This window comes from Colias philodice, chromosome 1, assembly GCF_061535455.1.
Source record: "Colias philodice isolate Cphi_HAF_F1 chromosome 1, ilColPhil1 Martin Lab GWU primary, whole genome shotgun sequence".
In the NCBI taxonomy this organism is placed as follows: domain Eukaryota; kingdom Metazoa; phylum Arthropoda; class Insecta; order Lepidoptera; family Pieridae; genus Colias; species Colias philodice.
Window position 1 is genome coordinate 2,422,710 of NC_143086.1, and position 13,032 is coordinate 2,435,741.

At 34.2% G+C, this 13,032-nt stretch overlaps 2 protein-coding genes across 6 annotated transcripts in view; one reads left to right on the forward strand and one right to left on the reverse strand.

The window, feature by feature from the left end:
• The window catches only part of LOC149491025 (ecotropic viral integration site 5 ortholog-like), a 60,809-nt gene extending 48,229 nt beyond the window's left edge, over positions 1-12,580 (forward strand). For all 3 annotated transcript variants that reach the window (XM_089695777.1, XM_089695770.1, XM_089695771.1), the window contains 7 exons: positions 407-625; positions 979-1,086; positions 1,636-1,827; positions 2,878-3,045; positions 3,480-3,575; positions 4,138-4,236; positions 8,223-12,580. In XM_089695777.1, coding sequence (XP_089551903.1) covers positions 407-625; positions 979-1,086; positions 1,636-1,827; positions 2,878-3,045; positions 3,480-3,575; positions 4,138-4,236; positions 8,223-8,372 — 1,032 coding nt within the window. In that variant the 3' untranslated portion in view covers positions 8,373-12,580. The remainder of the gene's footprint in view (positions 1-406; positions 626-978; positions 1,087-1,635; positions 1,828-2,877; positions 3,046-3,479; positions 3,576-4,137; positions 4,237-8,222) is intronic.
• The window catches only part of LOC149491026 (ras-related protein Rab-21-like), a 61,385-nt gene that overhangs the window by 3,371 nt on the left and 44,982 nt on the right, over positions 1-13,032 (reverse strand). The window lies entirely within an intron of this gene.

Here is a 13,032-nt window from a genome sequence, read left to right on the forward strand (position 1 = left end):
ACATTTTCCCTTAAAAACACTAATTCGATCATTTATGGATACTGTCGTCATGCCTATTCAAACGCTGCCATTTTGCGTGCGCTTTGCGTGACGTCACATGACACGTCCAGTGGGTGTTCATCAGTGTTTACTGTGGAGTGATGAATACAATGTCTTGACTCTTGTCAGATGACGTCACATTTCGTTTGACCAGTGGTTTTGGAAGTTTGAATTTCGCTTCCTTATTTTGCACTTTTTGTATATTGTTTTAGGGGTTTAAATAATAATTAAATAAAAAAATCCTTTTCATTATAATATTACGATAGTAAATATTCGAGAAAAAAATATTTTAGGCCATTTCAAATTTTATGCATATTCCTACTCATTTTGAACACCAAATTACTAATTTACTATTCGTTTCGAGCAGAACAACTCGCGCCAATCGTCCCTCGAAGGCACACAGGGCAACGACGCGAAAGAAGAGGAACTCACTCGTTGCCTTCAACGAGAGTTGGTTCGCGCGAGACTGCACGCGGCGGAGAGGGAGGCTGCAGAACGAGAGCTCACAGCTAGAATAACAGAGCTCGAGAGTGAAAATAAGATGCTCAGGAAACAGCGTGTTGACAATAATGTGGCTCACTTGCAGGTAACTTCGAATGTTCCATTAAAAATAACCAGTGTAGCTGAAAATTATTGTTATCAAATTGACCAAACTTCTGAATTACTTTCCAAGGAATTCATGATAATTAATTTAAGTATTTTATGGAAAAATTATAGTATTGGAATATGTGTAGATTAAATCATTTCTCAGTTTTCGTATTAGTTGTATTCAATGTTCTCTTGAAGGTTATGGGGAATCAACGTTTTACATGATTATGTTTTTTAATATAATAAAAAGGTGTATCGTATCGTATAATAATAAGGTCGCTCGTAGTAATTATACAATATTTTAATCCACTTTGATGTTACGTTAAATTTAATGTATTTGGTTGTAAACAGGATGAGTTAATCGCAGTGAAACTGCGCGAAGCCGAGGCGAACCTATCATTAAAAGATCTCAGACAACGCGTCACTGAATTATCAGAGTCTTGGCAGAGGCATTTACAAGTAAGTTAATTATCCTTTTAGTCTAAATATCATTTTGTAATTTATTTAAAAATCTTTTCATTACTTTAGTTGTGAACTAAACTTGGTGATTCAACTACGCTATTCCACAAATTAAAAAATTCGTTGAAAAATGTCAATCCTAAAAACGGATACTGATTTATAGTTCAACAAAAATAATTGCAACGTTAAACATTAAAATACTTCGTAAATAGACAGTTTGTTCCGCAGATCTGCATGCGCATTATTAATTTTGGAGTACTGTAAACATATGAATAAAAATAAGTGTAATGTATCCATCGATAAGTGTAATGCATCCTTTAAAAAAATAATTGTGAAAAAGTGACAACGTCCGATTGTGCTTCTTTGTCGCTCGTTCCGCGCTCTCGCTTGCACTTCAAGCCTTACATGGAACGCCTCAAAGCGAGGTAACCCCGCATGAGTCATATTTTTTCGTGCGTGCAGCCGGCTTTATCGAATTATAAGACGTTATCACGTCAAAAATATTAAGTGTCCATTGAAGAATGTATGAATAATGAATATGTTTAATAGGAGCATCGTCAAGAAGCACCATCTACGCCGGTCCAGTCGAATATGGTATCCGACATAATGGCGACACCCAAGAAGCTACTCCGAGCCTGGGAGGGCAGGACCAATGAGACGCAGAAGCTAGAGGAAGAACTGATGACCACCAGGATCCGGGAGGTGGAGGCTCTGTCGGAGCTCAAGGAACTTAGGCTGAAGGTAACTTTTTTACAGCTTGAATGTAGTATGTATCCTACCCATAGGTTGCCTGGTAGAAATCGCTTAGTAGCGATAAGGCCGCCTTTTTAGCTTTATAACATATTGTCTGTTTCTTTTTTTTTACGTGTATTTACTTGGTGCTGAATAAAGTGTATTTATTTATTTATTTATTTATTATTTATGTGTATGAATTTCCTAAGTAGGTACCGACAGAAGCCCCTAAAAACCTCATTGACACATTTAATTTCAAAATTTCCATTGTTGCTCCTACTTTTTCACAACATTAATACTCATTAGATTTTTCGAAATCAAGAATTCATGTGAATTGTTTATTGTTTATTTCGAAAAATCCTGAAAAGTATACAGTTCTTTTCGGATTTTTAACTGACTTCAAAAAAAGGAGGAAGTTCTCAATTCGGCTGGTATTTTTTTAAATTTTTTATTCAGGGTTATAATTGTCTCACGTTGATCCTTGAGTCCCAGAAAACAGGACGTATGTGAATTTCCAAGATATATACATCCGCATCGATATCCCACTCGCTCATTTTGCAGAACTATTATATATTTTACGTGCGCTTACAACACTGGCTCAAGCGCACGCGGTGGCGCGATTGCCGCGCTTTTGATTATACTATGAAATTTTGACATCGTCGATCTCACGCAGCCGCCAATGCTATAGTGGCTTAAATGTGAAAGTGGTCTTATAGAAAGCTCAGAATGTACATTTCATACAGAACGTATTTCCAAAATATACCTACTAGGTTTCCGCCCGCGACTTCGCCTGCGCAGTCAAAGAAAAACCCGCATAGTTCCCGTTCCCGTGGGATTTCCGGGGTTGCGTCATTTTCCCGGGATAAAAAGTAGCCTATGTCCTTTCTCGGGTATCAAAATATCTCCATACCAAATTTCATGAAAATTGTTTCAGTAGTTTAGGCGTGATACAGTAATAGACAGACAGACAGAGTTACTTTCGCATTTATAATATTAGTATGGATATGTTCAAAACATTTTCTGTCGGTTTTGTATCTTTCATTTTGTTTATCGTTTAAGGAAATGGAGCTGCGCACCCAAGTGCAAGTGTCTACGAACCAGCTGCGGCGGCAGGACGAGGAGCTGCGCGAGTTGCGCGAGGCGCTCGACAGCGCGCTGCAGCGGGAGCGCGCGCTGCTGACGCGCCAGCGCGAGTTCCAGCACCGGTTCAGCGACCTGGAGAGCAAGGTGACCTTCTACCGTGTTCTGGAACATTCCATTCCTTCTAGCTCACGGTGCACGTGCCAGCGCGAGTTCCAGCACCGGTTCAGCGACCTGGAGATCAAGGTGACCTTCTACCGTGTTCTAGAACATTCCATTCCTTCTAGCTCACGGTGCAAGTGCCACGAGACGCGCCAGCGAGGACTTTTTGCCATATTCTCGAACCTTCCACAGCACATGCTGCAATTTCTACTTCCACTGGAAGCGACTTAGCGTCATTTTCCACACTGGAAATAATACTGCTGTTAAACATCACGGTAACTTCCCATTACGCAACCGTGTGCAAATCTGCTTCTAATCTTCTTCAGCTGTGTATTAAAATCGATTTTTAAATAGGATAATATTGAAATTTTGTTAGTTTTAAAATGTTTTATTCTACAGAGAATTTCTTATATTCATAGGCTAAGTACGAGTCCATGCAGGCCAACATCAGAAACATGGAAGACGCGCAGAGAATAGCCGAATTGGAAAATGAAGTCTCTGAATATAAACTAAAGGTAGCAACAAATAGTTATTTGTTCACGGCTTCGTCCGCGTAGTCAAAAAAAATCCCATGAGAATGGCATATTTTACTGTGTAAAAAGACTAAAAAGGAGTAACTAACTCCAGTCACAAAAACTATATCATAAAATCTGTTCCTATTGCGACGAAATAGAAAGATAAACAAACAAACACGTTTTCACATTCATATAGGCCGGAAGATACTGACATAAAATTTCGGGTCATTTGTAACAGGATGGCGGTTCTACAGGGGTCTTAGTACGCAATGACAAAAAGAAAAACGATGGTCATAACGCTGGTACCGGGGGCCCAGTCGCGTGGGCGTTAGTCAAACTCGTCGGATAAATTACTGAAGTCAAACGATTTGTAACACAAAATTTTTAGGATTTACCGATACCCCTCTAGAACCGCCATCCTATACAAATGACCCGAAATTTTGTGTCAGTATCTCCCGGCCTAATAATATCAATACGGTACCTTAATAAAAATGACTTCTTTAATGAACCTCTTATTTATAATTATTATAACGGTTAAACAATTAAACATTGAATATTTCAGAATGAGGTAATGGCGACTGAAGGTGAGCTAAGAAGCAATATAGATGACTCGGACCGAGTGCGCGAACTTCAAGAGCAAGTGGCGGAATTAAAGGCCGAGGTAAATATACCAATAGAAAATATTTACCGACAATTTCAATATGCCCTCAAAACTAGATGAAATGCCCCTTTTTTACTTAATAATTTTGATAGATTTTTGGAATTATACCTTAATTTATAATTTAAATATTGAAGTATTTTAATGTTTAGTATTTAAATCGATTTTTCAATAATTATTCTATATAAAATATCTTTTATGTATAAAATATGTCATCAAAAGAACAGGCCGACTAACAGTCACTAACATTGACGCTTTGCTTGGTGCTACATCGAGTTATAATTTCCATATTAAATCTAGGAGAAAATGATAGCAAATTTTAATTAAATGCATTTTTAGTAAGTATAAAAAATTGACATAACCATCTAAAGTTAACATACAGGTAAATTTAGTACCTAGGATGCTTATTGTTGTTATTTAAGTATACTCTAACTAAGACTTTTTAAGACTAAAAACTTTAATATCATAGAGAAATGTAACCCGATATAGCACCATTAAAAATATGCTTTATTAAAAAACCATGTGTTCATTAATATTGTAAATTGTAATGTTGCGCTGCATATAAACTAAAATTGATAATAAAATAAGAAAACTGAAAATTATCTTTAAATTATTCCAATTATAAGAAATCAGCGCATCATTATATGCACAGCGTCACTAATAGGCCTACCACATGGCTTTTACTAACAATGGATCAGGATTCTTCAATTAACTTATATGTAAATAAAACTGTGTTACTTGTGTTTGTCTAAAATTACCGTGTTATACACGCAGTGTCTTAACAACGTCCGTGCACTGCTCCTAGTCTCTTAATTTTCCTTGAAATTCCTTTTCCGTTTGTGTTGACAATTTCATCATCAAAATATATTGATTTTGTACGGGCTCTACAACCCTGAATAGATTATCTATTGGTGGTAAAGCAAGCAATAGTAACTACCGGCAAGACCATAATCATAATCTTATTTTGTTAAACTTCTCTATGTTATTACCAGTTCTCACATTTTAATTTCGAAAACACAATGAAAATTCAATTAGAGTCAGTTCCAGTCCAGTGTCTCACCAATTCGCATGAAAAATATGTAAAATATGTAATGTATAAAATCCTCAGAATACACACTATAAAAAAAATCTAAAACTTCTGTCCAGTATTTCCATAAAAATATGATTTTTTCCCCACAACTTCCTTAAAAGTCAAACCAAGATAAGGGGCAGTGCACACTGAACAACAAAACGCCGTTGTTCCACAATGTACATTGGCTTAACGTGAACATTCACTGCACAGTTCCCAACACCGATCACCACGCCGGACTCCGAGCCCTGGAAATGGCTCGAGTAAGTTTACGTAGCTTGTGTGTGTGTAGTAGTATTGACTAGATACGCCGTCGAAATATCCATTTTCACTCGCTGTAGTTTCGTATAGAAAATAATGCTTTACAAAAACTAAAATAAAACTCAAAGACTGTCGTTTTGGAATTTTAGTTGATTACTTTTCTGATATACCTATTGATTTGGATAGTGTTGCTGGATACTTGCAATTTATAACTGTAACTGAAATTGTAAGTCTAGTAGGACTATCGGTGTATTTTTCTCGAGCGTCGTACGCTGATAATTTTTAACTTTATTTAGATAGAAGATTCACTAAGTATTTTGATAAACGCTGGAAATAATCACATTCAAGAATATGAGACTACAGTGGTGATTGCGAGCATTCGAGTTCTGTTATTGAAAAGCGGAATTCTAAGATTTTTGTTGCTAGTGAAGTGGAACTTTGTTGCGGTATGATTTTTGTGATACTGGTCAATAATAATGAATTATTCGGGTTGTATTGTAAGTCAGAAAGAAAAAGACTCCTGTTTTAGGATTTCAATATTTCAACCTTATTATAATACATACTACCAAAAGTGGTGCTTTCATGAAGTTTTCTTCCTCAACTATGTAAGTAGGTAATATTCTTATGATTTATAACAAATCTAGACTTGAATAAGATATGCTATCCATGCTTATAAACCCATAATACATATTATTGAATGAACAGACAAAAGGAGTAACAAGAACCAGGAACTTTCAATTTAACTTAGCAGTGCAGTATATTTATCTATACAGGGTTACTTGTAAAATACCAGCAACCTCGCAGGACAAGATAGCTAACATCATAAGTAACAACATTAGACCTTACACCCCCACTCCAACCGGCACAGCGATGCGATGCTATGCAATAGATTTACCGCGGCAGTCCTCGAGTGCCACACGTATTTTTTTTTTGTTTTTTCTTTATCCTTGCCTTTTTTTCTACCTTCCATTGTCATTTAGAAAGCTTGTTACCTTTTGCCCAGGTTGCCTGGAAGAGATCACTTCTAAGTGATAAGGCCGCATACTAAACCATACTGTTTTTTGTTTTGTATACTTATTACCAATTAGTTTCCCATGTATAGTTTTATTGAAGAGTAAATAAATAACTTAATATTTAATGCTAATTATTAATATTTTAGCTAACATTTATAAAATTAATATATAATACTAAATTAATACAAGTTTCCAAATGTAGTAACTACTCCATTTCGAGGTTATACTCTATCCATTCACGAATGCACTGCCCAACCCATACCAAATAAATATGAAAGAAAATGTTAAATTGTAATAAATAAATAATAAAAATAAATAATAATATGGTTTAAAAACATACCGCAGCGTAGTTTATCTTAATAATCTAGCTCCCAATTCATAATCATTGAATTCAGTATACTTAATATAATATTATGCACGGTTGAGACCTTTTCGTGTTACTCAAATAACTTCGAGCATGTATGATAGTGTTGCATTTATCGTCAAAAGATGTAAAAGTACACATAACGATAGCTTTCTCTCAAATAGTCTTTATCACTTTAGACTGTCATTTGAGAGCAGGTACAGGCACACAATACTCAATGAGAGGCAATCTCTATATTTCTGAATATTTTAATATTGAAATACCCTTTGAAAGCCTTGCACTTGCCTTGTACAAAATAATTTGGGTGTCCCAAGAAGTACTTACTGATAGTGAATATTTTAGAATAGTAGCATGCTTTTTTCTTTTTCCTTGCTTATTCGGCGTTTATGGTGTGTTTTGTAGTGCCTTCTTGTTTATGTACATTTGTAAAAAATTCGTCCTATATTATGTTTAGATAGAAAATGCACGTGTTTTGCTAAAATGACAACCGTATTCATTTTTCATCTTTATGTTGTAGTTATGGTCCTCGAATCAGCATCAGATTTCAAGACCAGTTTCAGATTGCAAATAAAATATACAATGGTTAAGATGAGCGTATCTCTATGTATGTTTTAAAATATTTTGCATCATCTTCAAATTATATTTTATCATCATTAAGTCTTTGTTAAAACCCTTTTATTACCGTAAGCCAATAATATAGAAGTTATCTATGTCCCCATAACTTTAACATATAATATAATATGTATAAGAATATCTTAAAACAATATAAAATTATTAAATTATTTAAACCAAATTACTATATCTTAATATATGTACCTACTTGTATAATATTTTTGTTAGTGTTTGGCATTGCTTTGTTTGTGATATGTCTAGTAGTTAGTATTAACAATATTTATTATTAAAAATAACTCACAGACGCAGTTTTTCTATATTATGTATAAAAATAGCAAGAAGTAAAGAAAAATAATTGCGATTGTCTTATATCTGAGTAATCCAATTTTAAATCATAAACATTTAAATGTGTTGTGTGTTGCCTAGTTTTTATAATATATGCTAGTTTAAGCCAAGATGGCGTTATATGTTTTCCAACAACGTAATATGAGCTAGTCTTGCGCTAATTTCTGTATGCACCTATAACAACGTATACATACTTAACACGTAGTAACGTACATACATATACGATTACTTACATACGCAGTACGCACGCATACGTGTACGTACGTACGTATACGTTGTAGCGTACAAAAGAACGTACTAATCGTTACAATGTACACAATTCCAGGTCATGAGGCTAGAAGCGTGGAAGGCGCGCGCACTCGGTCTCACGCTCACGAGGAGCGAGTCACTGGACGAGGACCTGGAGGAGGACGACAAACTGAAGCTCGTGCTGCGGAGGGAATCCTCCGCCTCCCTCCACTCTAACAAGACGTAGCGATATCTCTATACTCTCCGTTCTCCTGTAAAGCGGGAATACACACTTTCTCTCCGGTTCCTTGTAAAGGGTACCGTTTCAAAATTTATTTGTACGTATAATAAAACTTGTGTAATATGTGCACTTGTAAGCAATTATAGATTTGTACGGAGTCGGATCGTGAAAACGACATAGGCTAATGTTTAGTGTGTTGATATTGACTTTGTGTAACTGTATTTGGAATCGTTTCTTCCCTTTCTGATTGTTTTTAATGCACAGATAATACATGCTATGGGTGGAACCAGAGTGGTGGTTCTAGAGTTATTTGTCATACACGACCTTATAAATACTAATATTTCGGGTGGATTCAGTCTATTAAGCAAGGAGACAATCTTTTTTCTTTTTCAACTCTTTTTGTGTATGTAATCTTCATATTATAATCTTATTTTCTGTATATTTGTTTATACCTTGATCTCGTGTTTTGTAGCTTTTTCATTAATGGTCTAAGATCCGAATATAGGTCGACCTGTACCGGCGTGATAATAGAATGAGACCAATTTTATAATAAATGTAATCTATTAAAAAATCTATTAAAGATGGGTTTACTGAAAAAATCCTGGACAGGATATTTTTAGTTAATTATTTAAAAAAATCTTTTTATTTTTTTTATTGTGCAGTGTTGAGACAATAAACAATTTTGTTATAAAACAGCGCTCATGCAAGTCTATTATAATTTTTTTTTATTATCTTGATAAGTACTTACTGCAATTAATTAAAAAAAAATATTTTTTTTAATTAATTAAAATATCCTGTCCAGGATTTTTTCGGTCAACCCATCTTTAATAGATTTTTTAATAGACTACATTTATTATAAAATTGGTCTCATTCTATTATCACGTCGGTGAAGGTCGACCTATATTCGGATCTTAGACCATAAGTATTCCACGGCTAGTTCCATTCATTTAATGCCAACTGTATGTTATTCACATAAGGAATTGGAAATATTCACATTTATCACATTTCATTCGTGTGGTTTTGGCATTCACAATAAGATACAAGATTCATCATCTATAACTCATTGTTTCGCATTAATTACGTCTTTTTAACGACCAGGCCCCGTAAGTTGGTCCCGTTCGCACAGAATTTACTACAACGATATACCGAGTGGATGCCTTTTACATTACATATTACGATAATTATTAATATAAACTAAATTAGACAATTAGTTGTAGATTTTATATCACTACTCTAGAGGTTTTGTAGCGTATTTTTAACTAGGTATTGGGATAGTCAATTGTTTGGTACAGAATAGTCGGTCGCGGCACACAATCTTAACAATTAATATTTTATTAAAAACAATTTCGTACTTTTATGTTATAACTAATGACTAAAATGAATAAAAATAAGTTTTAGTATGTTCATTTCTAACTTTCATCGATGTTTTGTTAATTTATTGACATGACTATTTTAATTATATTGACAGATTTATACACTTACCAACCAAAATAATTTTATTATTGCGACTTAGCTAGAGTGGGACGCCGCGGCCTCGTAAGGATAAATATCTAAATATGCGCAGTAGGTCGGTAGTTCATTAGGATTTATCTCTGTCAAGAGCGTCTCGATGCCAATCAAATAGTTAGGGTTCAACGAATTTACGTATTTAGTGTTTTGCGTTTCCTCGCCTTTGTGTGGTTTGCACCGAGCCGGGGGCGCGGCTGCCGGCGGACACTCGCCGATAGTCCCGCGCGTTCGATACAAGTTACACGAAACGGATAAATGATAAGTGAACAGCCCCCCTAGACAAGTGGCTTTCTATTAGCGTAAAGTTCAATAGAATAGATGATGAATGTATGAGATTGACGTTTGATTACGACGACGACGACGACGATTGATTACGTCAATCTCATACATTCATAATCTATTCTATTGAACTTTACGCTAATAGAAAGCCACTTGTCTAGGGGGGCAGGTATAGATATGGTAATAGCGCGGGAGTGGCACGTAGTTGTCTGTATCGCTCACAATAATTTCACGTCTATTCCTTTTTGAGGGTCGACTTTTAGTTCAGGATCCATCGCCCATTTTTGCAAGTGATTACTATCAAGCTAATTTTCCGTTAGTAGCTTTAATTTGATGAGACGCCCAATAATTTCATGTACGAAACTCTCGATTGTGGTAGCCAACAGAGGTAACAAGGATAAAATATTTTGATTTGATGGTTCTCAAATATTTAATTTTATAACTGAATTTTTTTTGTTCAATCTCAAGATAATTAGCTAAATTATTCGAAAAAATATTTGTCCTACAAAATCTATGGTTTGATCAAAGAGTCCCCTCTTTCCAATATGTATCGATAACGAGGTCATCATAAATGATTACTAACCAGCTGATTTTTTTGTTTTCACTTAGTTAATATTTATATAATTCAACAGACATATTGTCATACAAATTGCGTAATAAATATTTGAAAACCATCAAATCAAAAAATTTTATCCTTGTTACCTCTGTTAGCTACCACAATCGAGAGTTTCGTATAGGAAATTATTGAGTGTCTCATCAAAATAAAGCTACTCACGGAAAATTAGCTTGATAGTAATCACTTGCAAAAATGGGCGAAGGATCCTGGACTATTTGATTGATCTGCAACTTTTTACTTATATCATAGTATAGAGCTGGTACCGTGTGACTCGCGCAGGGGCTACCTCGTCTCGGTGCACGCAGCATTGTTAAAGTGTTAAAGTGCAATTAAGCTTCGAATACGGCTGACGTAACCGATAAGTGAGTAGAATAAACAGGTTTTGAACCTTCACCGTCTACTAATCGTACCCTTTCATCAAACCCTTGTGATCACTATATGCCAAACTAAATAACCTTTGATCTCAAATACATTATATTTTTTCAAATCTTCTGAGAGTATTTTTTAAATTTCACTTACTTATCATGTAATATAATTAACGTACATTCCATTTTATTCTTAATTAGGCTTACGCTTGTTACTGGAGCAATAATTTATATAAGGAGCTTAAAATCACTTCTAAAGACATCACTTCCTTGACACTAAATGTATATTGTATACAAGCATGTGATGCGCAAATGAATGAACGAGTCATAAGTGGGGCGAGTGCGAGCGAGATAGCAATATAACAAAATGTGTGAGTGCAAGCGAGAAACTATAGTCGGAAATTATGATACCTTCATTTATTGGCACGAATTTATAAGTGAGATAAAAAAACGTCAATTCGGAGTACCGGCACACAATCTCAATAAGGCTTAAACTTTATTCAATGTATTACACGAAATTAGTTGATTAGGCTTTAAATTAAAGTAAGAATGTGCGCGTACTCGTAGTACTCGGGAAATTTATTGTATGTTATGTGTGTTTGTGTTGTTTTATTATGCTTACGGACTTAAATGTTATTCGTATTGGAGAACAGTATTTATTCCAGCTACTAAAGTATTTGTTAATGAGCTTAATATTATGTGATCATTGAGTTGGCGAGCTGCAGTGCAATGGTTTATATTTACATAAGTTTTTCCCCTTTATTTAACTGGTTTTATCGCGAGACCTAACAGTAACAGTCAATTAATTATTATCAAACAAGTAAATTAGAATAAGAAACAAAATATATTATATTAAATTTCATAACTGTATCGATGCATTAATATTCACTTGGACATTCACAGTAATATAATATAATAATTATGTAGATACCCCTCACGCACAGCGGTTTAAATGTTTTGTATAACTGCAAATAAAGTTTAATATATCGTTAGTTTTGTTATTATTAAGTTGAATTTTATTTTTGTTTAAGGAATTTGAGCAGCTATAAATGTTAGTTATTTTATTCAATGATAAAAAAACTATTAATATATTAATTGACACATTATTTAAAATTATTTGACCTGTGCAAAAGTTTAATTTATTATATTATATGTATAATGACTTAAATGTAATCAACTTTTTTATAATAAGTATATTTATTATTGTTTTGCTCAGCACGCCTAGAAATTATATTTTCTCCAACAGCGCTTGATCTGCTTTAACTCAATAACTGCAGATCAAGCGCTGCAGGTGTATAATGTATTTGTAAATAGATTAGGTTTTATTGATTTAATATTTTGATATACATAATAATTGTAATTATTTTAATATATTATCGCTCAGCATACGAGGGACAACCAGCGTGCAATAGCGAAATCATTGTTTGTATTATTTTATTATTATATTAACGAAGCCAAGCGTGGATCTTAGACGTAACGAATTTTATATGATATACTTAGTCTGGTCGTAAGTAATGTTACAATTTTGAAGTCAATCGGTGTTCAAACTTCAATGAAATTAGGAGATACAGAGAAAAAGAGAACAAACAATCTCTTCATAACACAATTACAGTTTTATGCAACTATTTTTTTTGTATCAATATTTACGGCAAGACTAAGTGTGAAGTGTTTTGTACGAACATTTGCTTCTTGGATTTATACTGATGCTGCTAATGCTTCATTGCTGACATGGATTTACATTTAATGAATGGCAGCGGAATTTAATTTTTGACTTTACTCAAATCAATGTCAGCTGTGATTGTTTCTTATGAATTTATAATTAATAATGCACTCTGATTATAAGAATAATATATGATCAAACGAACTTCAGAGTGAAGTTCCATCATTTTTATATGAA